Source organism: Suillus fuscotomentosus (genome assembly GCF_016647785.1).
Source record: "Suillus fuscotomentosus strain FC203 chromosome Unknown F5891scaffold_46, whole genome shotgun sequence".
NCBI classification, from domain to species: Eukaryota; Fungi; Basidiomycota; class Agaricomycetes; order Boletales; family Suillaceae; genus Suillus; species Suillus fuscotomentosus.
The window spans coordinates 293,992-321,358 of record NW_024539558.1 but is presented as its reverse complement, the minus strand read 5'-3'; the positions used below and the strand labels follow the sequence as shown (position 1 = coordinate 321,358).

General features: G+C 46.2%; 7 protein-coding genes across 7 annotated transcripts; 3 read left to right on the top strand and 4 right to left on the bottom strand.

Annotated features, from left to right (window-relative positions):
* Nucleotides 1–1,017: 1,017 nt before the first annotated feature.
* Nucleotides 1,018–2,723, top strand: F5891DRAFT_957161 (laccase; the record flags this gene model as incomplete). The annotated part of the gene is made up of 7 exons (XM_041375461.1): nucleotides 1,018–1,181; nucleotides 1,230–1,281; nucleotides 1,333–1,401; nucleotides 1,455–1,613; nucleotides 1,667–1,742; nucleotides 1,796–1,823; nucleotides 1,874–2,723. 7 exons carry the CDS (start codon nucleotides 1,018–1,020, stop codon nucleotides 2,721–2,723), a joined length of 1,398 nt encoding a protein of 465 aa, XP_041223056.1.
* A 6,985-nt stretch (nucleotides 2,724–9,708) lies between these two features.
* On the bottom strand, nucleotides 9,709–13,501 carry F5891DRAFT_982658 (uncharacterized protein; the record flags this gene model as incomplete). The annotated part of the gene is made up of 15 exons (XM_041377238.1): nucleotides 9,709–9,771; nucleotides 9,809–10,147; nucleotides 10,204–10,332; nucleotides 10,688–11,062; nucleotides 11,120–11,328; nucleotides 11,398–11,440; nucleotides 11,502–11,537; nucleotides 11,686–11,702; nucleotides 11,765–12,137; nucleotides 12,196–12,522; nucleotides 12,578–12,775; nucleotides 12,833–13,012; nucleotides 13,074–13,170; nucleotides 13,227–13,387; nucleotides 13,445–13,501. The coding sequence occupies 15 exons, from the start codon at nucleotides 13,499–13,501 to the stop codon at nucleotides 9,709–9,711; spliced, it is 2,604 nt and encodes an 867-aa protein (XP_041223055.1).
* Nucleotides 13,502–16,123: 2,622 nt separating this feature from the next.
* Nucleotides 16,124–16,585, bottom strand: F5891DRAFT_982657 (uncharacterized protein; the record flags this gene model as incomplete). The annotated part of the gene is made up of 2 exons (XM_041377237.1): nucleotides 16,124–16,470; nucleotides 16,519–16,585. 2 exons carry the CDS (start codon nucleotides 16,583–16,585, stop codon nucleotides 16,124–16,126), a joined length of 414 nt encoding a protein of 137 aa, XP_041223054.1.
* Nucleotides 16,586–18,615: 2,030 nt separating this feature from the next.
* Nucleotides 18,616–19,218, top strand: F5891DRAFT_957222 (uncharacterized protein; the record flags this gene model as incomplete). Its single annotated transcript, XM_041375468.1, has 1 exon — nucleotides 18,616–19,218. The coding sequence occupies one exon, from the start codon at nucleotides 18,616–18,618 to the stop codon at nucleotides 19,216–19,218; it is 603 nt and encodes a 200-aa protein (XP_041223053.1).
* Nucleotides 19,219–22,714: 3,496 nt separating this feature from the next.
* F5891DRAFT_957229 (uncharacterized protein) lies at nucleotides 22,715–22,951 on the bottom strand (the record flags this gene model as incomplete). The annotated part of the gene is made up of 1 exon (XM_041375469.1): nucleotides 22,715–22,951. A coding segment is annotated over one exon (237 nt), but the record flags the coding sequence as incomplete, so codon positions are not given.
* Nucleotides 22,952–24,362: 1,411 nt separating this feature from the next.
* Nucleotides 24,363–25,130, bottom strand: F5891DRAFT_982655 (uncharacterized protein; the record flags this gene model as incomplete). The annotated part of the gene is made up of 1 exon (XM_041377236.1): nucleotides 24,363–25,130. One exon carries the CDS (start codon nucleotides 25,128–25,130, stop codon nucleotides 24,363–24,365), a length of 768 nt encoding a protein of 255 aa, XP_041223051.1.
* Nucleotides 25,131–25,965: 835 nt separating this feature from the next.
* Nucleotides 25,966–26,778, top strand: F5891DRAFT_1048648 (uncharacterized protein). The gene is made up of 3 exons (XM_041362388.1): nucleotides 25,966–26,063; nucleotides 26,122–26,415; nucleotides 26,459–26,778. Exons 2-3 carry the CDS (start codon nucleotides 26,282–26,284, stop codon nucleotides 26,628–26,630), a joined length of 306 nt encoding a protein of 101 aa, XP_041223050.1. The 5' UTR covers nucleotides 25,966–26,063; nucleotides 26,122–26,281; the 3' UTR covers nucleotides 26,631–26,778.
* Nucleotides 26,779–27,367: the final 589 nt, after the last annotated feature.

The following is a 27,367-nucleotide window of genomic DNA, read 5'->3' as shown; positions in this document are numbered from 1 at the left end:
ACCATAGCAGTATCGACTGCGCATCGCGAAACGGCAGCACGCCCAACACGGGCCCGCACGACGGATACAACGAAAGCCCGCTGAGAAGCAAGCTGGTGAAGATGTGAGCAAGGGCCGCACCAGCTCACGTCTTCACTAGCTTGCTTCTTTGAGCTGCCAGTGGCTCGGATGCATACGAGTGCATCAAGTGCACGTGGTGATCTCTGTTACATGTAGTGGGTCTCAAGGATGTGTACATCGGAGGTTGCAATTGCGACGATTGCGTGCACAGAGTACAAGGAAGGAAATAAGGAGCGAGAGCGAGTTCGGGGGATGTAAGAGAGAATGTATAGAGGCTTTGGACGTCGGTGGCTACAAAATTATGTCAGCACACACTCGTTCTGTCACAACACTATTGGCAGCTCGACTGTGTTGTTGTCTCACACGAGCAATGACCGTTGTCATCATCTCAGGTCTACAGCAAGCTAATGTGTGTATCTTGGTATGTCATACTTGCATGCTCTACTCTGGGATCCTCCGTTATTGCGCGCTCCGACAATATACTACATTCTTACCATTCCTTGTGCATCGCACATTGACAGTGTAAGATCGTTCCTTCCAGTCCGATTCTCTCGCATGGAATGCTTGACGAGGAATCAATTCTCCGAGTTTCCGTGACAACTTAGCACTTGCACTGCTACGGAACACCTGGTTTAGTGGGCTTTTCTGGCCGCCTGAGTCATTCTATGTTGTGTCTGAGTCGTTGTTTTATGGATGGTACGTCGTCTTTCTTCAATGTGTCGGTCGATAGTTTCTAAATCCCGGAGCAGTGCATTATCGAGAATCAGATGTTCGGGGCACTGAGCAACTGTTTGCGACGGCATTAATCATCAAGCGAGGTAACAACTGCTTTGAATTGGGAAACATTCGAGGCTATATGCTGCTGAAAGATAAAAGCTACCAAGAGGCATGTGTCCATCTTATCCTATATCCTAGTATTCTCTCAGCGAGAGCATTCACCTATCGTGAATAATCACGATGTTTATTCTTGTTCTAATCGCTTCTATTATATCATTGATTAATGCTGCAGCCATAGTTTCTCGCTCGCAGTCTTACCCATCATCTCAACCCGCTGTACTCGGTCCTAAAACCAGACTGACCATAGGTAATAAGGTTATCGCTCCTGATGGTTTCGAACGCTCGTGAGTCTATCGCCACGACACTCAAAGCTCACTCCTGATCTTTAACAGAGCAACTCTTGTCGATGGGGTATTCCCTGGACCCTTGATTGCAGCCCAGAAGGTTTATTTCTGCTGACCTTCTTGTCGTGTACTAGTGCTGAACTCACAATAGGGAGATGACTTTGCCATTGAGGTAGTTAACGAACTCCAGGACGAGTCGATGTTCATGAGTACCAGCGTCGTAAGCAACGCCAAATCATCGACTTTATTAACGATTAATCTTGTTTACTGCAGCACTGGCATGGTCTTTACCAGAACGGAACGAACTATGCCGATGGGGCGTCCTCCGTCACACAATGCCCCATTGCCCAGAATCACTCCTCTCTACACACTTTCTCCGCCCCAAATCAAGCAGGCACTTACTGGTATCACAGTCATTATTCCGTCCAATATGTAAGTATCGCTTGAACCTTGCACATACAGCGGGGTACTGACTTATGGAACAGTGTGATGGTCTGAGGGGCCCCCTGGTAATTTATGATCCTCATGACCCTTTGGCACATATGTACGACATCGATGATGGTGAGCGTACAATCGGTTTATATTATCGCCCTCTGACCGCCATGTGTCGCCAGCAAGTACCGTGGTCACACTTTCAGACTGGTATGTTTTACGAATATTGATATTCTTCCCGGCTAAAGTAGTATCACTAGGTATCATACTGTGGCCACCGTCTTGCGCTACGTCATAGGTCATAATGCCAGCTCTTCGCTTATCAATGGACTCGGTCGATATGATGGCGGACCCATGTCTGCTCTTGCTGTGATTACTGTTGAGCAGGGAAAGCGTTATCGCATGCGCCTGATTTCAATGTCGTGCGATCCCAACTTCCAGTTCTCCATCGATGGCCACAACCTAACCGTCATCGAAGCGGATGGAGAGCTGACCGAACCTTTGTTGGTAGATCAGCTCCAGATTTTCGCGGGTCAGCGTTACTCTGTGGTTCTGGCTGCCGACAAACCGGTGGATAATTACTGGATACGCAATCTTCCTAATACAGCGAACGCTTCCTACGAGGGAGGAACGAACTCTGCTATCCTGCGCTACAAAGGCGCCCCCGAGGTCGAACCGGCTACCGTCAATACCGCACCCACAAACTCATTGGCAGAGACCAACCTGCACACTCTGATCAATCCTGGTGCTCCTGGCATTCCAGAGTATGGAAAAGCAGATATCAACCTCAACCTGGAGGTTTCCGTCGTCGATGGAATCTTCTATGTCAATAATGTCACATTCAAACCACCCACCGTTCCTGTTCTACTCCAAATTCTCAGCGGAGCTCAAGAACCCTCTCAGCTGCTCTCAAATGGGAGCGTCATCGTTCTCGAGGCCAACAAAGTGGTAGAGCTGACGTTTTCAACAACCGGACTAGGTGCACTTCATCCACGATGGAAGAATTTTATCGACAGGCTCACCACTGAATGGAATGGATACACGATATATGTGAGTTATATTGTGTTTCGTATTATCACGCAATCAATGACCAATCTCAGTCCACTGTGATGCTCGCTGTTGACGTCAGCTTTTTTTCGATCCAATCTGTCCAGACTCAAACGTCTGTGACCCTTCTATCTGTCTACCCTGTGCATCTTGGGTTCGTTAGTGGTATCGTTGGTATTGGCCGGACAGGTTAATGACAGCCGGCGACGGTCTGCTAAAGATGTGGTAAGATTCTTTTCTTGTCTATTTTATGATCTGATCTGTATCATCTATGTCCACAGGCCTCTTTCATGGAAGGGATGTCGCGTTCTATACTCGGCCTCGAGAGCCTTGCCCTTATGTTGAGTCTGCCGTTTGCACTTCTGATTTGGGCGTATGTGTCTTCTTACATTATACGGGTCAGTGGCTCAATCTTTAGCAGAATGGTGTTCTTTGCTGCAGCATTGTCCGTCCTGATTTTCCGCACCGCTGATGTTATCGCCATCTCAATTGCATCTCCGGTGTGGTTCGCCATCTTGTGCCTAGTGATGTGGCTTGTACTAGCGGCCAATAACATTCACGTTTCGCACTTGAGGCCCTGGGTTATAGACCGATCGTTCCGGCTCATTTACAACTAGGTAGTCTGTAAACTGTGCGTGGTGTTGCCTCGGAAGCAGAAAATGTTTTTGCACCTATTTGGCGTCTGTCGGCGGCTTGATTCATAGTACGAACTCGGCTGTACGTTTGCTGCTCAACACTTCAATGTTCAATGTCACACGCCAATGGTCATTAATACAGGAGAAGCATACGTACAGTCATTTTACCCGTCACATCTTCTGCCAATCTTGTTTCCTCATCGTGAGACTCGACCACATGCACTCTAATTCCTGTTGAACATCCAACATTAGTGCATTCCACCGATTTTCATCGAGACCATTATTCACAGCAGATACCTTACAAACGATTTTCTACATCCAAATCTCCCCAGAGCATACAGACTCCCTGAGCTATTCAACGTCACTCCTAACCTTGGTGAGGTTCTTGCACTTATATCAAGCGATTGATACGCCGTCCTGGCACTCCTTCAACGAGTGGTGGTTCACATATTCAGACTCCTCCACAGCTTTGAGCAGATGTTCATGGAAGTAGATTCCTGGCTCAGCAGTTTATCTAAGTAAAGAGGTGAATGATCCGTGCAAGATTCGAACCTACTAGTTGAACCATGCCTCCTGCGAATGGCATCTGGAGCCGCAAGTACATGCAAAAACTGGGGTTCCCGACTTCGTCTTGTGGAATAGTCGTGGTATGGTGGTTTACTTGCACTCGAGACATCGTGCGCACCCATCCCTAGCAAATGTCCAACTCCATGAGGGAAAAAGACTGAGCTGACCAGAGAATCTCGTCTTTTGAACATTTGCAGAGTCCGAGGTCGAGGAATCCTTGCACAGCTTGTCGTGGTGTAGGCGGTGCTAACCCAGCCCGAGTGGGCTTGATATGGCACGGTTGGTGCTTGACATGGTGATACAGAGGCTGCATCAGACTTGACGAGGTGAGGTCGAGGCTTGACACTGTCTAAAACCCAACATCAGATCGACAGATACAAGATGCACATTACTAATTGATACATTTCGAGCCTCACAATCGATCTCGAGGTTGAGCGGAGCACCACCCACCAGACCACGAAGACACGCTTGAATGTCGCCATTGTAGGTATCAGCACTCGCCCATGGTCACACCGCGCACGAGTTTTGGACTGCAAGAGCTCTCTTGATGAACTGTCATATCTGCGTGCATCACACTATATCGTCATGATATCCATAGTGACCCCAGAGTATATGACAAAAGCGGGTTAGCAAATAAAGGTGGATATGGGTTTAGTACTCCTCATCCTGTTCCTCTTCGCCTTCCTCTTATTCTGCTTCTTGATAGTAGCTGCGATACGGTCATAAGTCCGCTGACCAGTCAAGATTCCGGGAGGGTTACAGCAAGACCTGGCAGATTTCAGAATACGACAGCTAGTAACGGCATGCTGAAGGTTGGGCGGCATTGGGTTCGAAATAGGCTTCTAGAAACATGTGAGATGGAGAGAGATGTTCGCCATCAGATTTTCTCACCGCCACCGAAGTAGTCCATCAGATGCACCTGGCGCTAGTTGCAGATCTGAGCGCTCCGTCTATACAGCAATTGAGCCGTGATGCGGACACAGGATGACACATGGAACGTACCATAAAACATGCTTCAACGAGCAGTGCCTCAACTCCAATCCAAACGCCCACTGTTGGCTCGTGATTTGAACACTCTAAACAGTGCTCCTCGTCAGTGATACTCTAGGGTCTTCTGCAACATATCCACCTGCTTACCAGCGACTTTGGATACTCACCAATATCTCCGTGCATTTTCCAATACGCAACTGAAATACACAGTGCCGAAGTTGGAGGACCGGATTCATATAAGCAGGGTGTCTGGTGAGCGATGGCTTTTTAGTTTATATCAGCGAGAGCTAAAGTTAAAAAAGATAGGCAGGTTGACTCACCAGGAATATTTTCCGTCGCCAGACAACTCGTTTTAGTTCAAAGATCCTGAGGGCTTCTCTCGCATATATCCGCTATACTCGTGACGTCCCTCGCGCCGACCATGTCTTTCCCGACGAATAAGAAGCAAAAGATGCCAGAAGTCACACCCCGTCAGACGATACGAGTGCCCTATGATATAACAGGTGTTGTGCACCTGCCCGGGGGACGACGAATCGTGACATGTTCGTGGAATAATTTACTACGACTATGGGACTTGGAGAGCGGCGCACAGATAGGCGAGGACTGGCGAGATGAGGAGGACGAGAAGGATGAGCTAACAAGGATGTACAGCATAGCATTGTCTCCAAACGGCAAGATTATTGTCAGCGGGAGTGGGAAAGTAATGCGGGATGGGAAAGTGAAGTTGTGGGATGTCGAGACGGCAAAGGTCGTCGCAAAATTGTCAGGGCACACTGACAATGTGTATTCAGTGTGTTGGAGTGCGGACGGTAAGCGAGTGCTGAGCGGATCCTTGGACAAGACAGCAAGAGTCTGGGATGTCAAGACCGAAAAAACAATCCTGACAATCGGAAGCTGCTTGCAAGCGATACAGATATTCTTCCAAGACGGTCCCAAGACCATTCCAACGCAAGGTCACGATTTTGAAAACAACTAAAAACACCCCTCATTGGAAGGTCATTGCAAGTCACATGATATCATTCCAAGCGTTTCGAGAACTTGTAAGGACTGTCTGATTCTTTTAAGGTAGCGATTTGAATTTAAAAATTGTACAAATTGCTAAATACCGATTTTCTGATATTTCGTACCTTCTACCGGTGTAGATGAGGAATCTTGACTAGACGTGAAAACACTTAAAACAAAAGGGTGCTCAACAGCAAGACCGGGATACGAGACAACGACTCGACCCAAGGGACAACCACTGAGAGAAGTTCCTCGAAATAAAGTGGAGGGAAACTCTATGAGCTAGGCGGGTGCTAACAGGCGCGAGAAGATAACGCGCGCGAAGGCGCGCGTACGCGAGGCAAAGACGCGCGTGAGCGGGAGGTTCGAGAATGCGCGCGCGCGAAGCGAAGGCGCGCCTTGAGCGTTAAGGGAAAGGTCCTATTGAGGAGTGAATGCCCAGATGGATGATTGACAGGAGAATAAGATCTTATAACAAGTGAGGAGGTGATCTATACACTTTCCAGTACACAAAGATAAGGGGAAAGTCAGTACCAGAACCAAAGGAAACCCTTCTCTATTTAAGAATGGAGATGGCACGCTTCTGAGCGCGCTCCCGAACCGAGTAACCATATCAACTCTAATTATAACTAAGTTTAAATAAACTTTCTATAAGTAGCGCGGACGTCGGACCAAAGATTTTATTAGTTCAATGGATAAGATAGAAATAATGCACCAGCGAATCAGTAAGGACATGGGACGGATGGACGGACGATAGTGCGAAGACCTATGAGGAGGCGCGCATATAGCGCGTGCGTAGGTAAGGTGCGCCTAAGTGCGCGCGAGTTCGGATAAGGCACGCGCGAGACTGGTACTTAGGAGTAGAGCTGTAACATATAGGAATGTATGGGTAAAGGCCGTATATTCGGCATTGAGACGCACAAGTCTCTACACCGGGGCATTGCACCAGGTCAAAACCACATTGATCGCGGTTAGGACTTGAGGAGTCTGCTTTCTCTGTTTGCCGTTGATCGCTGTCAGAACTTGAGGAGTCTGCTTTCTCTGTTTGCCGTTGATCGCGGTCAGGACTTGAGGAGTCTGCTTTCTCTGTTTGCTGTTGATCGCTGTCAGGACTTGAGGAGTCTGCTTTCTCTGTTTGCCGTCAATAAAAGCTTGCAAATCCTGCAGAAGAATCAGTACAATAAATGTGAATAGATAGACAAGCTGACCTCAAATAGACTGACACGAGACAAGGCATTCACAGCGAGAGTGATATGCACTGTTTCAGCATCAAGTACATAAACGGAATTGATACCGGCTATTGATAGGACTCCCCGGTCATCCTGGTGCCGTTTGTTACAAGTAACATCGGCTACATAGCCCCCCTATCATTTTTCCCCTTCATCCTTGCCCTCGTATGCCTCCGGCTCGTACTTCTCTACCGACTATCCATTGACCGGATCCTCGGGACCGTTCCCGTCCCTCGTCCCCCTCCTGTTGCACCAACGTGCGCACGTGCCCTCGGGCTATGATTCGTTCTGACTCGTGCCACCAATGTGGCTTTCCTTATCTTGTCTTATCTTTCCTCTGACTCATGTGTGTTACGCATTGTATCACTTACCGTTGGCTCGTTCCAACGTTTCTCGGTCTCATTCCGCATTCGACCTCACATCACTAATCAGGCTCTGCTACCAGCGTACCTATACCCTTTCCGTTTCCCCTTTGCCCTTACCTACAGTACGGTAGCCTTGCCCTTAACCCTTTCCACTTAGTATAAGTAGTTGGTCACCCTGTACTAGATTCCCTAACTTGAATCTACTCAATCTTCCCTGGAACATACTTCCCTCTGAAGCCCCCTCAGCTTCAGTCTCTAGTATCTTTTCTTAGGTGCTCATCGCGCCTAAAGTCTACCTCGATCGACTACTCATCGTTTGGACAAGACTGTCCTTACCTTGAGAACGTCAGTAACTTTGAAGACATCCATCTTAGAAGTCACGTGACACGCGCATCTCTGATATCTGCCGACTTGTCGTCACCAGTCTCAGTCGCTATACCGGACCCTTCCGGTTACGTCACGAACATTAGCGGACGACGCCCCTCTTAGGGCTCCGTACAACAGATCTATTTGAGTGCGTAACACCGTTTGTTCGAGGAAATGGGAGTGGCAGTGGCAGAGGATGCAGATGAGATACATCTGACAGTAAGTACATAAACGGAATCGATACTGGCAATTGATAGGACTCCCTGGTCATCCTGGTGCCATTTCTTCAAGGAAACAGGAGTGGCAGTGGCAGAGGATGCAGATGAGAGACATCTGACGGTAAACAGTCGCTCCTTGCTTTGTTGATGGGTCAATGAGGTAAGCTATCAATATACATAATGTCAGTACTAAGTTTGGCTGAAGAGTTCGACAATTCAAATGCACCTCGATGTCAGGTTCAGACGTCATGCTGATTGTTGGGAGTTCAGAGAGTGTCAGATTCACACTGGCCCAAGTGCCGCCACTGAGGAGTTCGAAGAGAAGGTTCAGCATGTATGATAATCGATGGCCAGGGTGTTGCTACCACTGAGGAGTTTTATTAAATTGAAGAGAAGCTAGAGAGATTCTGAAGATGGAATTCTAAGACAAACAAGAGATGATTGTGGTTGAAGCGAAGTGTTGCAAGCCTAAGCGAAGACAAACTTCAACATTTGTTTGGCCTTGTATTAATATATCCATTAATGGAAGTTCGTTGAAATCACGTCAAGTCATTTGAAGTCCATACACAGTCGACAAAAGCATGTATTTCAATAGAAAGTCTATACTAATGCAAGCTAATTTCAATGATAGAGCAGCGAGGACACCTCATTTGCCCTTCCGGCCTGACCGCCTTACAACAACATCTTCACCCTCCGCAGTTGTCTTGCCTTTGCGCCGTGCCTTCGGTACCGCTGTAGAAACAACAATACAATGAGGAACAAAAGAAGCTCCTGACTGTATCTGTAAAAGTTGTAAGGTCGCGCGCTGCCTAGTCTGCGTTACTTGAGAAGCAAGTGCGTTCGACCCTATAGGGGAAGTGAGTGCAGCAAGGATCTAGAAGTGTGCGCTTAAGCGAAGCGCGAGAAAGCGCAGGAGCGCGCAAGGTACAAAGGTGCGGGAACGCGCGCGCGTATTAGCGCGAAGCGCGGGAAAGTGCGCGCGCGTATGCGGAAATGAGAAACTAAGCTTAAGTAGTGATATAAAGCAAGATAAGAGATATAAGAGTGCAAAATGTAAAGGAATAGCTTTCTACTATATTCTGCTAAGTAGTAAGTGGGTAGTAACTAGTAAGTGAAAAGTAGGAAAAGTAGGTTAGTAATAGTATGTACTGCTGGCGCTTATATAGCGCGCCTAAGCGCGGTCAAGCGGAGCCGAAGCGCTACCGAGTAGGTATGTAAATATATATATGAGTGAGAATGCATGATAAAAATAAAGGTGGAACTATGCTAATAAAGGAAATGGAAATATACGCACTAGGGAGCTTGGTGGACAGTGGATGGATGCTTCTGGATGGCTGGCGCCATAGGGCGCGCAAGCGCGGGAACGCACGCGCGCGTATACATCGCGAAGCGCGGGAATGGTGCGCGCATGGCGCGCGTTGCGCGGGAAAGCTGCGCGTCATATAGAGATAGCTGTGGGTAGTGCACAGAGTGACGCTACAAGTTCGTGCTATGTACTTCCTAGTGTAAAGCACCATATCACGCCATGAGAGGCATAATTCTCTACACCGCGCATGCTTTAGTTGGAGCAGGAAGCTCAGATTCAGCAGGATCCTTGTGCCTAAGATTGAGCTCTTCCATTGCAGTGGAGATAGATTCTGAACTTCGAGCCATATTGATGACAGGAGGAGCTGTTACTACAGGGGGAGCTGCAACAGCTGGAGGGGGAGCCGAAATTGAGGGAGCCAGAATTGAGGGAGCTGAAGTATAGTGAGACACAGGTAGTAGCTCATTGACTTGGACACTACCGCTATTAGTATTATCATTAGCGTGCTGTGGCGGGATTGGTGGTGTCCCATCATCAACAACTGGTTCTGCTAATTTGTCTTCTATTGCGCGATCGAAGTCTTCTTCCCATGTGTGACCCAGTCCGTCATCATTGAGAGTAGTAGAGGGGGGAACATAAGACGAAGTTCCTGAGAAAAGAGCATCATTGAAGAATGTGATGACCTGGTGCGCCCAGGCACCTCCAGTCAGTAAACGCTGACGGTAGAAGTTGTGGTATTCGCGGTATGGAATCTTCATAGTGTCACCAATTTCAGTGAGTTCTGCATCACCAGAGAGTAGGAATATTGCCTTGTATGAGAATAAGTTGTGACTCTAACAACCACACAAAACTGATTTGGACTCACCACGACAGCAGCAGCAGCAATCATACCTGGCGTTATAGCTCGCAATTTCCAGATCTTGGCTTTTGTCCTAGAAGATGCAGCGCCTGTAGGTGCCAATGACGACTTGCCGAAGAGCGATACTTTCAAGACCTATAATCATATATGAGTGTGTTAGCCCATATTGAAATATTGAGCAAAAAGAGATGTACCTGCATGAGCTTTGCAGTTTTCAACAACTGATGTGGTACTGGATTATCAGGTCTAGGAAAAAGCACAGGCACGAACTTTGTGTACTCTCCATGGGGGCTCAGTAGAAGAGGGTGACAGTTAGGGTCTTCATTTCATTTCCAGCCTCGTATGAAGATGCTCGCGTTGAGACCAAAGATTGCACTTGCGCATGACTTGACATCGGATGCCATTTCGGAACAAGTGTTGCTGATGCCCCTACCAAACTATTGCATTGATTGTCATTAAACGATTGGAATGTACCAATAGATAGGCATACCTGAGATCCGAAGTTTTGATAGCTCATCAATTCACGTTCTTCTTCAGGAATGAACTTGAAGAGCTCGGCCCTCACACCATCCTCCATCAAGACTCCTGTATGCCAACACTCCTTGCTATTGAGGTCGATGTCTGGACAGGTGCGAGCTGACAGCGGGAAAAGTTCGATGTTGATCCAAAGGCAGTGGGTTATTGAGTATTTTTTCCCAAGAGCTCGTATGGTGTCTTTCTTGGCCGCCATCGCAAGATCATTTGAAGTAAGGTTACGACACTTGTGGTCTTTAGGTACTGCAGCCTCAAGGAGCGCATTCTTCTTTATAGCCTCATGGCATTTACCACGCAAGTTGAGCAATAGTCTCTGCGAGATCTCGAGGGCCTAGTAGTAATGATCTGTAATAAGAAATGTGAACTTTCTAGCAATACAATGACTTACCTTGCGCAGCTCTTGAGATGTCGCATCTGGAGGTGCAGGAGCAAGCGCAGTGCGGACCTGGATGAGCTCTGCATCTGAGTCGTCTGAATCCGATTCCGACGAGAACTCTTGATCAGTGCCCGAGCTCGACTCTATAGTTGCTGCGCGACAGTGTGCTGATGGCATGATGGCAGATGACTTCAAGTTGAACACGGAATAGAGGTGGGAGACTAGGATTATTAGCGTCAGTAATACATCGTGTTTATATCAGTCAAAATTCGCTTACTGCTGATACAAACATTCAGGCCTTGAGGGTACCGCATGTTGCAATATGTACAAAACCTGAACACGAGTGATATTAGCTGTGGCATTAGAATGGACCTACTACTCAATGGGGACGCACCATGTAATACAAAGCATGCGACGTCGACAGGGCATTCTTATTACGTCGAACATGGTAATACAATTGGAGTTTGGTGAATATATGAGTTGCAGAGGCGAATAAAAAACAGAATTTGAGGCACAATGGTAGAGTTCTAGGGTATAGTTGTTATTGCAATAGTCATAAATGTAAATGTTGGACATACCATTAAAACATATATCTCTGCGTATGAAGGAACATGTCGGAGTCCACATAATCAACGAGAAAAAAGTCTCCCCTTGTACTAGCGAAGTCTGGAACAAGTAATGCACCACGAATAACTGAGTGAAGCATGATAAACTCCGTCGAAGTGAGTGGTCGGGCATGAAGACGTCTCAGTCGCAAATCTCGATCTACAGCATGTTGTGGGTCCGTCGGAGCATCCATAGGTTGAACTAGGGTGAGATCCAATGTTTGACTGCCGATTGATTGCTTGAACATGAATAAAATGCGAACAAAAATGTTCTTATTATTTCCATCTTTGTCCTGGGTGCGAACAAGGGCACAGTCACATTGTTCACGGCCATGAAAGCTTGGGTTGCAGCGCAGGTGGTCGGTAGTAAGCTTCCAGTCCACAACAGACTCGTAATTCACTTTGAGATATTGGTGTTCTTGAACCTGGAGACATGTTTGTGAAAAACGGCGATTTGTGGGAGTGAAATATGGAACTACTAACCATATCTTGTGCTGAAAGCGTCAGCCATGTTTTGCCATCAGGTAATGGTATATTATATGCAGGTAGAGCGTGATTAAGGAAGGTCAAGAGCTTTTTGTGGAACTGCCCAAAGGCACGGTTGGACACATTGTCATTTTCAAGCTGTGCAAAGGTTATTGCGGACTGAGGAGCGCCAAGGTGAATATGTCCACCAAAAGACTGATCATCCAGGTCCTCTGTCTCAAGCTCTCTCTCTGAAAGTATGGCCTTGCGTCGTTCATCATCGAAATGATTGATGCGGTTGCGGAGGACTACAGAGACGAAGGTTGTGTGGTCAACCCTGAGTATCTAGATAGCAGGGGTTGTCAACAAGTCAATTAATGTGAAGTGTGATCAAACGTACTTGGTTTGCGATATCTTTGCCATTTGTTTGCAGTTTATAGGCCCTCTTGATAGGCCCATGATGCTTCTCATTTGGCTGCATACTAAAGTTTCGTGCAGCTCCTTTTGCCCTAATGTCAGAAAATATGTGCCTCATTGAGTGCACCTTCGGAAAATTCCAGTTTTTTGTCGCTTCATCACCAAGAATTTTGATATATTCCTGTTTGAAGTATTAGTGTCAAGTAGCGCATAAGTTGGTCTAGATACTAGGACTTACATCTAAGCACTTCTGGAAAACGAGAATCTCGGCCTCCCCAGCTGTAATAGTGCTTTCTGTGTGAATGTCAAATGTTATATACATGTAGGCATGAAGATAGCTGGCTATGCACTTTAGAAGCGCATAACCAGCTTCGTCATCTTTGCAGGTGAGCACATTCTGTGTTGTATACAATATTTGCTATCAAAACGAGAAATATGTCAGTCATAGCTTACATTTGATATAGTGCTTGAAAACGTACCTTAGATATATCCAGGTACTTGTTGCCATCGGAAAAACTTATGTTTGTAACGTGGTCGAAGTGGTTTAGGTTCCGCCATCTTGGAAATGCAGCAAACCTATAGAATGAACAAACTACAAGACAAGGGCAAAATGAGGATGTAAAGAGACTCACTGGTCATCAGTCGTCTTCTCAGCAGTACGTCCCAGTGTTTTCAGGTGGTCCTTGACTTCCTCGAACATGTGATCGCCAAACAAACCACTGTCATAAGCGTGCAAGGGATCTTGCGAGAGTGCGTCATGCGGGCTGGACCATTCGACAATCCATAAAGAGTTCTGACGGTTATGAGACCATTTAGATTCGAGAGCGAGAAAGTTGAATGAATCACTCACATCGACAGGCCTTAGACTCTGCTTTTTTAGTGCCACCTCACCAGTGGTATGGTCCATGTTCCACAATCGGACACAAGATTGTGCATCATCAATGATGCAGGTAGGGTATATCGTAGAATGGTTGGTGAGCTTGTCCTTCAGGACAAGGCAAATAGGGCAGGGACATGCAGAGTTGAACCCTCGTATCAGGGCCATCACACACCTGATAACATAAGTACAGTGGCTCAAAAAAGTGTCCCAATGTTTGTAGCTTTTCACGTAATTGCTATATCATGAGTCAAGACGTGGAAATATGACTAAGCTATAGGAAGATGTCGGAAAGGTCTGCTTCTCAGCTTCATTTCGGTTCCCTATACCGTGGGAAAGTAATGACATTATGTGAAGATATGAGTATTTTAATTTGATGACTCATTGGGACACTTTTTTGACTTTGAGTTTAACTAATGTAATTTCTATAATTCTAGTACTGTGTGTGACCTCCTTCTGCCCCAATCACTTCTGCCACTCTTCTAGACATATTGTCTATCAATTTTGGGTATTCCTCTTTGGTGATTCCATCATACTCTGCTGTAACACTGTCTCATAGTTGGAATAACCCCTATGGTGAATCTTGATATGCTATAAGTAATTTCTTGAGTGATTCTCAGAGGTATTCAATAGGGTTGATGTCTTGGGTCTATGTTGAACATGATAGAATAGTAATATCATGGTCTGCAGGCTATTGGTGGCTGATTTAGAGGTATACTTAGGGTCATTGTCTTATCACAAAACAGTATCTTCTTCATTAACTTATAACTCCTGCATGCTTCTTAGCAGACATTCCTGTCAAATGAGTATTTACTACTCTGTATTCATACTCCCCTTTGCTTCATAGAAAATTCCCATTCCATTTTATCTCATATAGTCCTATACCATCAAGTTTTCATCTTGAAACTTAAGGTGTTTATTTAACTTTTCTTTATCTTAATGATTGTCCTATCTATTTTAATACAAATTCCTTGCCATATGATCTCATCCTATTGATTTTGACCATATCTAACTAGATAAACCTCTTTCGGCTATCAGCAGTCTAATATTTGTACTTGAAAGTAGCATCTTGTCTTTTCTTTTTATAGGTTGGAGACAGAAGAATCTGTTTTTCTTGATTATAGCTTTAAAATGGGCTGTCTTGAGAGTCTGTCTGACTATTTGAGTAGAGATAGTCATAGGAATGATGGAAACAATCAATTTAGTCACTTTATTAACATCAGCAGCCTTTTAAATTAGAATATAGTGATTAAGAGATCTTAAGTCTTATAGAGCAACCTTCTAGATTGGCTACCAAATAACTTAAAGACCATAATATTACTATTCTATCATGTTCAACATAGACCCAAGACATCAACCCTATTGAATACCTCTGAGAATCACTCAAGAAATTACTTATAGCATATCAAGATTCACCATAGGGGTTATTCCAACTATGAGACAGTGTTACAGCAGAGTATGATGGAATCACCAAAGAGGAATACCCAAAATTGATAGACAATATGTCTAGAAGAGTGGCAGAAGTGATTGGGGCAGAAGGAGGTCACACACAGTACTAGAATTATAGAAATTACATTAGTTAAACTCAAAGTCAAAAAAGTGTCCCAATGAGTCATCAAATTAAAATACTCATATCTTCACATAATGTCATTACTTTCCCACGGTATAGGGAACCGAAATGAAGCTGAGAAGCAGACCTTTCCGACATCTTCCTATAGCTTAGTCATATTTCCACGTCTTGACTCATGATATAGCAATTACGTGAAAAGCTACAAACATTGGGACACTTTTTTGAGCCACTGTAACAGAAACAATGTGAATCTATTAATCACGTACTGCTCTTTGTAATCGGCAGATAAAATCAGTATTAGTGGAAATAACCAGCGTAGAATTCCATCATAGCATTGGTGCACGAAGCCAGTTTTGGAGATGAGACTGAGGGTTTTGAGGAGAATCTTGAACGATTTGTGCCATACGACCTTCTTTAAATTCGTATAGGACAGCTTGCCATCCTCGTCTGAGTCTGCAGGAACCTGCCACAAGGGCGAAATGATTAAGTGTGAATTGACGTCTTCAAGTATCGCAAGGACTTACTATTGGTAACCAACCCACTAAGTGTCCTCCTCCAGGACCATCAACATTCCTGATTTCAACAGGTAGATTCCTGCAGCGTGCGATTACTGGATATGCCTTGACAGTACCGGCCGACGAAAGGTGCGTTTTGTCAGCATACAGTATAAATGCGAATGGCGCACCATTATGGGGTAAAGATGTCTTGATTGCCATACACTTTAATTAGTCACAACGTCCATCATAAGAAAATGAAAAGCTCACTTGTAAGTTCCACCAGCGATCTCCTGTCCATGGCTCATGGAAGAAGTGTTCAAAATTGGTTCCGTCATGTTTGTACAGTCACTGGGCATCCCAAACAAACTGCGGTGCTAGCAAGGGGTTATCCAAGAGGTCCAATGCCCAGTCCCATAGTGGTCGTGAATATACTTTATACTCAATGTTTTCCTTCTTATACTCAACAGGTACAACATGTCTTTCGAACTGTTACAACATGGTCATATATATATGCAGGTGTGACATTATGCTATCGCTCTTACAGGAGTCAGTTGGCTGGATGCCCTCGTCCATGCAGCTGACATGTCATTGAGTTTTGAAAGTAAACTTTGTGCGACCATCCGCAACTCTCCAGATGAACTTGAGTAGTTCATTAGTTTGGTCTTTGCTCAAGGCAGCTCGGTGGGAAAGTTCAGCAAACTCGAAGTCTGCACAACAGCTGAAAGGTTGCCATGGCTTGTCATCGATGATGGGTGATTGTGTCGTCTCTGGCTTATTGGTCCCATAAACGGAAAAGCTCTCGACGATCGGAGCACGACCACTGTGAGGGTGATATTCAGTCTTGAATGTGTCGAGACGATCTAAGGTAGTTGCTGTGGCTGCCGAAATTGGAGCGGGAATATTACTACCCATGCTGATATCAGAATCAGAACCTGGATCATGTTTAGATATTAGTCAAAACAAAACAGAAAGAATAATACATATGTAGCCGCGCATCTCCCCCGATACTCTGCACATCATCGAGGCCTTCAAGGCCTGCGTCATCATAATGGTAATGTGAATCTGCTGCAGATGGAGAATCAGCTGCTGAACCAGCTGTCACAACCCAATAATGAATTAACGCTGGGCAGAGACTAGGACTCAAACAACAGAATAATCACACAGAGGAGGTAGGCAGCAGGTACGTCTTGGTATTGCTCACTTGGAGATACAAGAGGTTTGAACTAAAGAACTACTAACTACGATGAACTATCTATATACACATATTGAAACTGAGATTGAAACTGAGTATGAGCTAACTAACCAATCAGAATAATTAAAGGTATTGTATGATTCTATATATAACTATGATGTCATAACATGTGTCACAGCCGCAGTAAGACTCTGGAACATTCCAAGAGTGTCGCGTGGCATGACGTCAACATCTTCAGCATTGTCCGATAGATCACGTGACTCTGGTAATTCTACAATAGACACAATAATAGGAACTTCTTCAACAGTAAACATATTCTTAGGAACAGACAATGTGACTGGGCGCTTAAAGGACTTAGAATTAAGGAACGAATAATGGTTTGTATTTGGAACTCGTGACACCAGCCTCTTGAATGACTAGCGTGGTATCCCGGGCAGCCTCATGAGTGCGCCCTTTATTGCTGCGATGTTCTGATGAATCAAAGTTGATGATTTTGAATATAATCAGTGATTGAAGGTAATTTAGACAACATTGAAACATACTATGTTTTCCTTCCTTCAAAATTGACCTGGCTGCGGCCTGTGAAAACTCTCTATCCTCTTTCTTCTTCTCCTTCTGTCGCAAGCAGCTTTTCTCGTGTGATTTGAGGCCTCGGGATGTATACAGTTCATTACAATACTGACAAGCAACCTTGAGAGATGATGCTGAAGAGCAGGTATATTTGTGCCCTCCTGTGGATCTTTGGGGAGCCATTTATGGTATATAGAAACAGCACAGACAGATGAAACAAGCAAAGGTATTGTTCAGGAAGAGATCATCGATGGATGGAACATAAGTGGTATGCGATTGAAATCTGACCTTGATAGTGTAAGCCGCTTGCAAGACCCAGTCGTTTCCCTGGCAAGTTACCAAAAGAAGGTCACTTTCCTTCCAATACGCTATGAATAGGTCACTTCGCTTTCAATACGCTTTCAATAGGTCACGCTTCCTTGGAAAGGTCTTCCATCATGGATGCAATACGGTCAAATGACATCTCAATTTAGAAGCCTTGCAAGGCACCTATGGGAATTTCTGACATATGAGCTAGCAGGACCCATGAGAACCCCTTTGGAACCCAGGTTGGCTGAAGCCCAAATTTGTCCGGACACATTTTGAGGATTTTGTCTGGATGCCGTCCTGGGTCCACCTGAGGGGTGAATTTTGTCCAGACTCTGACCTGGGTTACCAAAAAATCTCAAAAAATGCATTTTTTCTTGCTCATTCGAACTTCAAGCGTCCAATGAAAGCTGTAACAAGCAAGATTCGAACTCTCGCATTCAACATTATCGATGGTGTCGTTCCGCAACACTACTCTACCATGTCTTCCATCTATCGAGCAATAGCCCATGTCCGGACTTTGACCTGGCATACCACCACCCCCTTCGCAGATGTCCGGACGTTCACCTGGGTTGACACCCAAATTAGATGTTTTGTGTCCGGACTGTAACCTGGGCGAAATGGTCATTTGGGTCAATTTTTGTCCGGATGCCAGCCTGGGTTCCATGGGGGTTCTCATGGGTCCTGGGCTAGCCCCAGGCTACAGCCAGTGGCAGTGTTTTGGCGATGGCAGAATACCTGAAATAGAAGGTAGCTCCCATCTGCTGTAGATCAGTCTTATCGCAAATATCAATGTAATACCGATGTGCGATACCACCTCCATGCAACGTCAAGTCATCAAGTCGTGTCACACCAACTCCCAGCTTTGAGAATGAGCAACAAAAAGCCCAAAGACTGGTGGTGGGGACATTTTGATACCCACCCCGGAAACTCCCTGCGGCCTATGCAAATGAGAAAGAGAGACGACCGAAAGTGATGTGTGGAGCATGCAAGATTACAAAGACGATTGATGAGCAGCAGAAGGATCGCGAGGAGTCAATTTGCGCAAACTCGGCTTCTTGTGAACGACTTTTCAGTCTTTTCGGCACAGTACTCACAAAACTTCGTTCACGTCTCAGTCTCAAAAGGCCTCACAGACTTGGCAGAATTGCGCTTGCATTTGCGAGACGAGTATATGCAGATGGGGGACAAAAAGGGCCGTCTATGTCACATAAGGAAAATCATCCCCGACCCACTACCTCCACCAGCTACTGTGACTATAACTCCTGCAGGCTCGGATTCTGTTCCTGATGATCTATCATCAGAGTCTGAGCAGCTGGAAACTCAAGACGGAGACAACAGTGATGACGACCACTCACTTGGGCACATTGCATCCATTCTCGCACAGCGCTCATTAGAAGACGAGGACACCATAGATGTGGGGTTTGGATTCAATGATATCCCCCTTCAACAACTTTTCAACTTCGAAGACGAGAGCTGGGTAAAAATGACAGAAGCATTCGGGATGAGATCAATTGATGATGAATTTGAGTTCTACGAGTTAGTTGACATGGATGCGGAAGGTGAAGACGACGAGCAAACATTCGATGACATGATGAGTAGTACAATCTAGTGTTTATCTACAGCCAATGATACCGCATTCTTCCAGCTTAGTAAGGCCTGGGCAAGCCAACCGCCGCTGTACTGCCAATGGCTAAGTCTATGTCTTGGATCTGAACGGTCAGGCCAGGCCAAGTCAATCCATTATAAATATTTTATTTGGATTTGTCAAGAAATGGAGTCAACATCAACAAACTGAAATGAGACTACAAGTAAGGCTAGCATAGATTTGGGCAAGAAACCTTTCGGTTTTTTCGACTGAAACACATCTTTGAGCTCTGCAAGAAAAGAGGCAAGCATGAGCGTAGATTCCCAGAGTAAAAGGAGCAAGACGACGCAGCTAGCGTAATGCTTGCCCCCAAAGGATAGTCGTAAAGTGACTCACCATTCAACAAACGGGCGGCATCGCGTAACACGTGAAAGGCTCCAGAATGGGACTATCGTGCAGATACGGTGCCATCACGACAGCATGTTGTCGGAGGTAAACCAGGAAAGCATCTCCACCCCAGCGCCCCATCGACTTCACCGTCTTGAAGGGTACCCCGCGCAGTAAGTACTCCAACGTGCCTCCAATCCGAATGCCGTGACCTTTTAAGCCCTCGATACCTGCTGACGAAGATGCGCGTTCCAACCATCGAAGAAACTCAGAACGAGTCAGAGGCCTAAGCCCATTTTGGTGACGCCAGCTGAATAGCGCAGCTTGTGGGGGTGGAGTATTGACTCGGAGGTGCGCCTCTAGCGCTCGCTGTGGATCCACATCCCCTGCTTGAGCAGCAAAGTATAGGTCTTCTCCGCCCGTCGACATCTTCGAACAAGGCAAACGAAGTACCGTTACTCGTAGTCCATGACGATCTTGGGCATAGTGAATGTCGGAGACTTTCACGTTAAGGGTAGGATCAAACCCGTTCAAAGAGCAAACGGTTACTTCCCCAAGCCGTGCGAGTGTGAAAAAGGATATGATGAGACATGCAGATACTGCAGCATCGAGCGGAGTGGAAAGATCTAGCGTAGCGCGCAGTCTGCTGATGATGTCAAGTGTGAACGGTTGACGTTTAAGACGTTTTGAAGGAGGAGGAGCTAAACGAGCAGCACCCGTGAGTGCAGATGATATCTGTTCCGAATGTCCCAACCAGGTGAGACCATGTAACAGATGCCAGGCTCTAACACCATAAAGATAATTTTCAAGTGTTTTTCCTGAGTAAACACCTGCACAAGTCGCAATGAAACTGAGGAGTAGTAAAGATGAAGCGGGACCCCGCTGATGCTTGGATATGCTGCGAGCATCACAAAAAACGTGATAGACCAACAAACCCGAGCCATAGACTTCTTTAGTTCCTGAGGCGAGTGAGTGTCCTATTACAGTTAAGATGTGATTTAGATCAGCCTCTGACAATGGGAGTGGAAAGCCGTTGTGGTCCAAGGCAACACGACTCAATAATGGATGCCACAGACGTAGGCGATCTTTCACAAGACAATGTGGTCTCAGAGGCGATGAAAGAGAGTGAGCATGGGGTTATAGGCACGAGGCTGCGTGGTCAAAGTGACCGGTGATGCGAAAGGTGCAGTCACCTGAAAATGTGAATGATTAGTCATTCCAACTATCTCGGAATTTCCAGAGCTCCTCGCCATAGTTCGAGCTTGTTGTCCCGTCAACCAGCATGTTAGAGTTTGAGTCCCGCCTGTTGAGGGCGACGTCAAGTGGGGAACAGGGGACATTGTGTTGGGAAAAGACATTGCTGATGAGGTGTGAGAGCGAGGCAGGAAGTTCAATGGTGGGGAGGAGGAGTTCTGTGGATGAGAATCTTCCTCGAGATGGAGCATCTGCTGGGTTGTCGCCACTGGGAATATATGATAAGTGGAATGAGGTATCAGTGCCGAAAGGTTCGAGCAGAGTGAGGATCCGACGGAAGACAGTATTGGTGGCCCAGTTTCTACTCTGGCCATTCTTCCATCCCTCGACGACTCCAAGGTTGTCGCAGTGGACACGAAAGTGCTGACCAGAGGTGGGGATTCCAAGCCGAATGATGCAGCGGATGAGCAATTCGAAACCGACAGCTTCGGCCCACCCAATGTCTTTCTCTCCATGGAGAGTGCACCATCCTGGTAACAAGGACCAAGCGCACCAAAACCCATGGATAACAACTGCAATTCCGATGCCAGAGCTGGCGTCGGAATAAGCATGCACGTCGAAGATGCCGAAGGGCTGAGAGATGGATCGATGAAGCCTGGTTTTGGAGAGTTGTGTGGTCCACCAGGAAAGATCGTCGGCGAGGTGGCGAACGGAGTGATGCGGCATGAAAGGACGTGCACTGGAGATACTGAGCATTGATTCCAGAGAGGTGAGGTAGGCACGTCCATGGGGCACCACAAGGTTGGCATGTAGCAACTTCCCATAGAGGTGTTGTACTTCAATGAGCACGTGCGTTGGCTGTGTGAGCCAGGAAGCAATAGCCGCAAGATACTTTTCCTTCTTTGCATCTGCCAGCGCAATGGTAAGCTCAAGAAGGTTCCAGAGAAGCCCAATGAAGATGACTTCATGTGCGAAAGGCGTGTCTTTTTTGAATTCCCAGGGAATTCCCAGATTGGTAGAGTAGCGATTGATGTCACTGAAATCAGAAGAAAAAAGGCGATCAGTATTGGAGCGAGGCGATATGCGTGAGAGATCCAATATTGGGAATTTACAGTCTTCGCCAAAAACTTCGGAAGTACCGTCTTCGAAAACACTGCCTTCAAACCAAAGTCTTCCTCCAGACTGATGAAAGGTACTAGGCAATAAAGAAGTATGTAGAGAGTGACGGTATGAGTTGTAACTAGTGATGTGCTGACATTCAATACGAAAGAAAAGATGGTCGTCCACCCACTTCGTGAACGGACCGAGTCCAGCTGCTCGTAGGAGGTCTGCTCCGGCATCGGCCACATAACCATAGGCACCCGCCGAGGGCCCCATGCCAAACGACGTGCACGTGTCAACACAAAAGGCATCATCATCAGTACGAATGACCGTAGCTGGCCACTGTGAAGGTAGCAAAGGAACCGTACGGTATGCTTCAGCAACATCTCGAGTTGCTGCTTGAGATCCTGGAACAAACCGTATCGAACGTGCCCCAAGTACAAGGAAAATCATCAGAGTCCACACGAGAGTTAATGGAAAGACAAGGAGTTGCAGGAGAAGGCGAATAGGGAAATGAGAAATTTTGAATGACGCGAAATCTGCCAGGCTTTCCAGACTTTGGAATGATGGATACAGGGGAGGTCTGGAAGTCTCCAAGGAGCGTGTGCAATTGTGAGCATGTGAAAGGCCCGACGTAGCGCCCTGTTTCGAGTTCTCTCTCAATGATGGAGTTAAAGGCTGTGCGATGTTGTGAAAGCGAAGGATGATTCGGTGGTGTCTGAGAGGCGGAGAGCTGCGGTAGATGTAGGTCAAAACAACGAATCTGAAGCCAGCGATGATCTTGTTGTAACAAGCGGAAAGGCCATGTTCCTGCAGCAAACTCTCCCAAATATCCACATTATAAGGGCACACTGGGAAGAGACGCCTGAGTGCGAGCGCAATACTGGGCTCCATGGGAGTGCGACAGACAACCGGAACACAAATAACATTCGTCATGAGAACACGTTGAGCAACTTTTCCCTCGTTGCCAATCGATGCAGAGAGGCTTGTCTGTGTTGCGCGTGAGGAGTTGCCGGTGAACACGTTTGCTGACTGTGGGAACAGAATTGTCCCAGATACGATCTGCGGAACACTCAATGAAAGAATGGTTGTTTCACCTGAGACAGACGGCGCACATGGCTGGAGGACGTTGTCCATGTGCGCCGCTGGAAAAACCCGAAGTAGCTCGGTTCGATTTGTCAGAGGAAGGGTATTGTTACAAGTAACATCGGCTACATGGCCCCCCCATCATTTTTCCCCTTCGTCCTCACCCTCGTATCCCTCCGGCTCGTACTTCTCTACCGACTATCCATTGACCGGATCCTCGGGACCGTTCCCATCCCTCGTCCCCCCTCCTATCGCACCAACGTGCGCACGTGCCTTCGGGCTATGATTCGTTCTGACTCGTGCCACCAATGTGGCTTTCCTTATCTTGTCTTATCTTTCCTTTGACTCGTGCATGCTGCACATTGTATCATTTACCGTTGGCTCGTTCCAACGTTTCTCAGTCTCATTCCGCATTTGACCTTACATCACTAATCAGGCTCTGCTACCAGCGTACCTATACCCTTTCCGTTTCCCCTTTGCCCTTACCTACAGTACGGTAGCCTTGCCCTTAACCCTTTCCACTTAGTATAAGTAGTCGGTCACTCTGTACTAGATTCCCTAACTTGAATCTACTCAATCTTCCCTCGAACATACTTCCCTCTGAAGCCCCCTCAGCTTCAGTCTCTAGTATCTTTTCTTAGGTGCTCATCGCGCCTAAGTCTACCTCGATCGACTACTCATCGTTCGGACAAGACTGTCCTTACTTTGAGAATGTCAGTGACTTTGAAGACATCTGTCTTAGAAGTCACGTGACACGCGCATCTCTGATATCTGCCGACTCGTCGTCGCCAGTCTCAGTCGCTACACCAGACCCTTCCGGTTACGTCACGAACGTTAGCGGACGACGCCCCTCTTAGGGCTCCACATAACAGATCTATTTGAGTGCATAACAGGTATTTAGAGCGAGCCAAAGGTGAAGCAGCACGCTGCTGCTCAGCAGGAGTGCCCCTCCGTTCATGAGTAGCATGGGCAGTGCTCTGGCCACCTTGTCTACCTCGACTCTGAGAAGAGTCCTCGCTGTTCATGGCGTAAGAGAGACCCTGCATGCGCTGAGCACGCGAGCAATCGCAATGTAAGGCAAAGTGTAATGCAAGTTGCAAAGGCAAAGTGAACGAGTAGCAAAGGCCACGCAACGCATAATGCACAAGACAAAAAGCATGACACAAAACGCAGTAGGCGACAAGTTGTAATGGGGACGAGTTTGCGAAGACGGGCAAGAAGAGAGGAACATTAGCAAAATGTCTGCACACCAGGAAATATTAAACACTGACCTTGAGATCATATTCCTTGTTCACTCGCTCTTGTTCGGCGTGGTAAAGCTCGTCATAGACACTAGACAGCTCTATGTTGTCAATGGTGGAGATATTCCAGGCCCCAGAGGGCTGCGGGATGGCTTGATGTCATGCCTGGCATTGCTGCTCCTGATACGTGAGCAGAGCACACATCTCCAATACATTGTCGGAGGTCCAATACTTATGTAACATTAAGGCGCTGAAGAAGTTAGCTAACATGATTATTCGGGTGTTGGGCCAGCCATGTTGCTCAAGGGAGGCGATAAAGTGTGGCACCGCACGAGAGAAATCGAGTGGAGGTAAGAGGTGATCAGGGATTACCCCAGCAGCTGGGCGTGCGGCACTGGCGGAGATCCAAGTGGTAGAGCCATTGACGCCCGCCGTTGCGACCATGCTGTCATCATCCGAAGTACAATAATTGGTCTTCGCATTGGCGAGACCTTTGTTGGTCCAGTAGTATAGCTCCACAAATTGTGCTTTGTCGAGTTTTCGTAAAGCAAAATCTGCCACAAGAACTTCATCCGTGGCCCATTTGGGGTGCAAACGATCCGGAATGGGAATGAGATGAATGCAATTTTTCTTCCTGTCTTCCTCAGCGAGAATAGCATCTTGCGCTTTTTGGGTTGGAAGACGTTGATTGGTAGCCTCGTCAAGTAGACGCTGTTGATCTGCTGCTTCTAATGCGTCTACATCTAGTTGTACTTGCCATTGGACCTTGAGAGCAGTGTTGGTAGCAAGCCAGAAGTCTCTCAGCGTGTCCGCCGCCTGTGCATCATCAGTGGTGTGATTTAACAGCGGAGTGCGACAAGCTTGAAACACAGCCGACGAAAAATTTGGACACTGTTCTAGGTTTGGATCAGTCACAAGCCGGTTCATGTTGTAGTAGAGTTGTTTTGATTTGAGATATCAATGTTTAAAGAGCCAAAACTAGAGGGAAACGATCGATGTACGAGCGCTTGCACCAAGCTGATGGTAGCAAGAAGCAAAGAGAGTTCTCCTAACCTTAATCAGACCTTACAAATCGGGGTGAACGATATTTAAAAGAGGTTTATATGTTGTACAAAATGTGAAGACAATATTTAATATTTAAACTAACATAAAGATGGGTGCACGACTTCAAATTTTGGTGGTGTTTTGTGTGTAATCCAAAATATCAAATATTCACAACCATATTCCCACAGACAATATGTCAACAAACATAAGAAATATAGTCAGATTTTTCATGTCTGCTTCAACTTAAAGTTCAATTTCCATGTAAAACTTTGGAGAAAACTTGAAGTTTTACAGATGACATGACATTAAAACTCGATTTAAATGTCAAGCTTTGGCAAAACTTCAAGTTTTCTCCAAAGTTTTATGTAAGAATCAAACTTTAAATTGAAGCAGACATGGAAAATCTGATTATATTACCTTGCGAAGCAAGGTCAGGTTCACATGGATCATTTTATGTGATTTCCAAATAATAGTAAATACAGTGACACCATACAACGTGATACGATGATGCGAACTTATCACCTACCTCCGATTTCCCTTCCAATACTTGTCGTTTTCTGAATAACAAAGTAATAACTTAGACCGTGCAACTCCCTCGCGCCCAGAGCTCCGCCCACAGGGCGAAGCTAGCGCGCTTCCCTTCCAATATTCGTCATTTTCGGACAACTCCCTTTTTTGTTAAAATAATGTGATGAATAAATAAAAATTAATCCTATAATTTTACGCCGCGCCCCTAAACATCGTATTTACTATCTATCTATCGAAACACCATGCAACCTAGCGTATTTGAACTGCTAAGTACCTCAGACAATCAATGTGCTTTCATTTTCAGTGAGTATAGACTGAGAATTACTGATATCGTTCTGGATCCCAGAGAGCCAAAGATTGGGAGCAACGCTGTGGAAGCAAAGAGAGCATTCTTGTGTTATCCCCCTGCATTTGTTATCATTCACCTCGACTTCTGCGATTTACCGCCATTGCACGGACTTCTGCCTCAGCACATACCAGTGTTACCTTGCGAAATTAAATTTTCCATGGGCACAGGTCCTTCTACAAGAATCACGCGGCGTCAACTCCCTGTAACACCAGCTTACGCATTTACCGACTTTAAAGCACAAGGACAGACGATTGATCACGTTTTAGTGGACATCAATTGGAAGAACGACATGTTTTCGCCTATCTCCCTTCAATGCATACGTCGCACTATCCAGAAGTCACGGCCGAGAATGCATACGTCTTCTCAGAGACTTCGACAATGATCTATTCCTTCAACATCCAAATGAAGACCTTCAGATAGAAGATAACAGGATTGAGCGACTCGCGGAGGAAACAAAAAAGTGTTTCTCGAGGACAGACAGTCTGACAGAAAACAAGGTACCATAGTGCAGTACACTGAAAGAAACAATGTAGTAGTAGCTATATAGTGATGTCAGAAGAAATCCTGGGACGAAGCCAGACTAAACGAGCACGATAGAGCTAGAAAAAGACGGAATGTGAGCAAGGTCCACGTCGGCAACGCCGACCCCTAGTTTATTATATTTGTTGACATATTGTCTGTGGGAATATGGTTGTGAATATTTGATATTTTGGATGACACACAAAACACCACCAAAATTTGAAAAGTCGTGCACCCATCTTTATGTCAGTTTAAATATTAAATATTGTCTTCACATTTTGTACAACATATAAACCTCTTTTAAATATTGTTCACCCCGATGTGTTACATAGACTTCGTTTTTTGCACGCGCTCGTGCCTCGCTCTTACATAAACCTGGACCTAACCAATTTTCGTGGCTAGTCAATGGCTGGCCACTGGCGGTAGAAACACTGCTTGGCAGCAAATCGCCAATTTGGAGGGTCACGCAAACGTTAACCCGCGAGTCGAAGCCATTACCTTGTTTCAGAACGACCGCCTCCTTGTGAGTGCATCATGGGATAAAACAGTGCGTCTATGGACACTCGACACAAACCTCCAAGTCGGTCCGCTCCTCGAACACAAAGATCAAGTATACTGCGCAGCCTTTTCCGCTGATGGAAAAGTGCTGGTCACTGGTGGCCGGGACAAAAATGCATATGTATGGGATATTCACGCCATCCTCAAAGACGCTGGCCATGAGGAC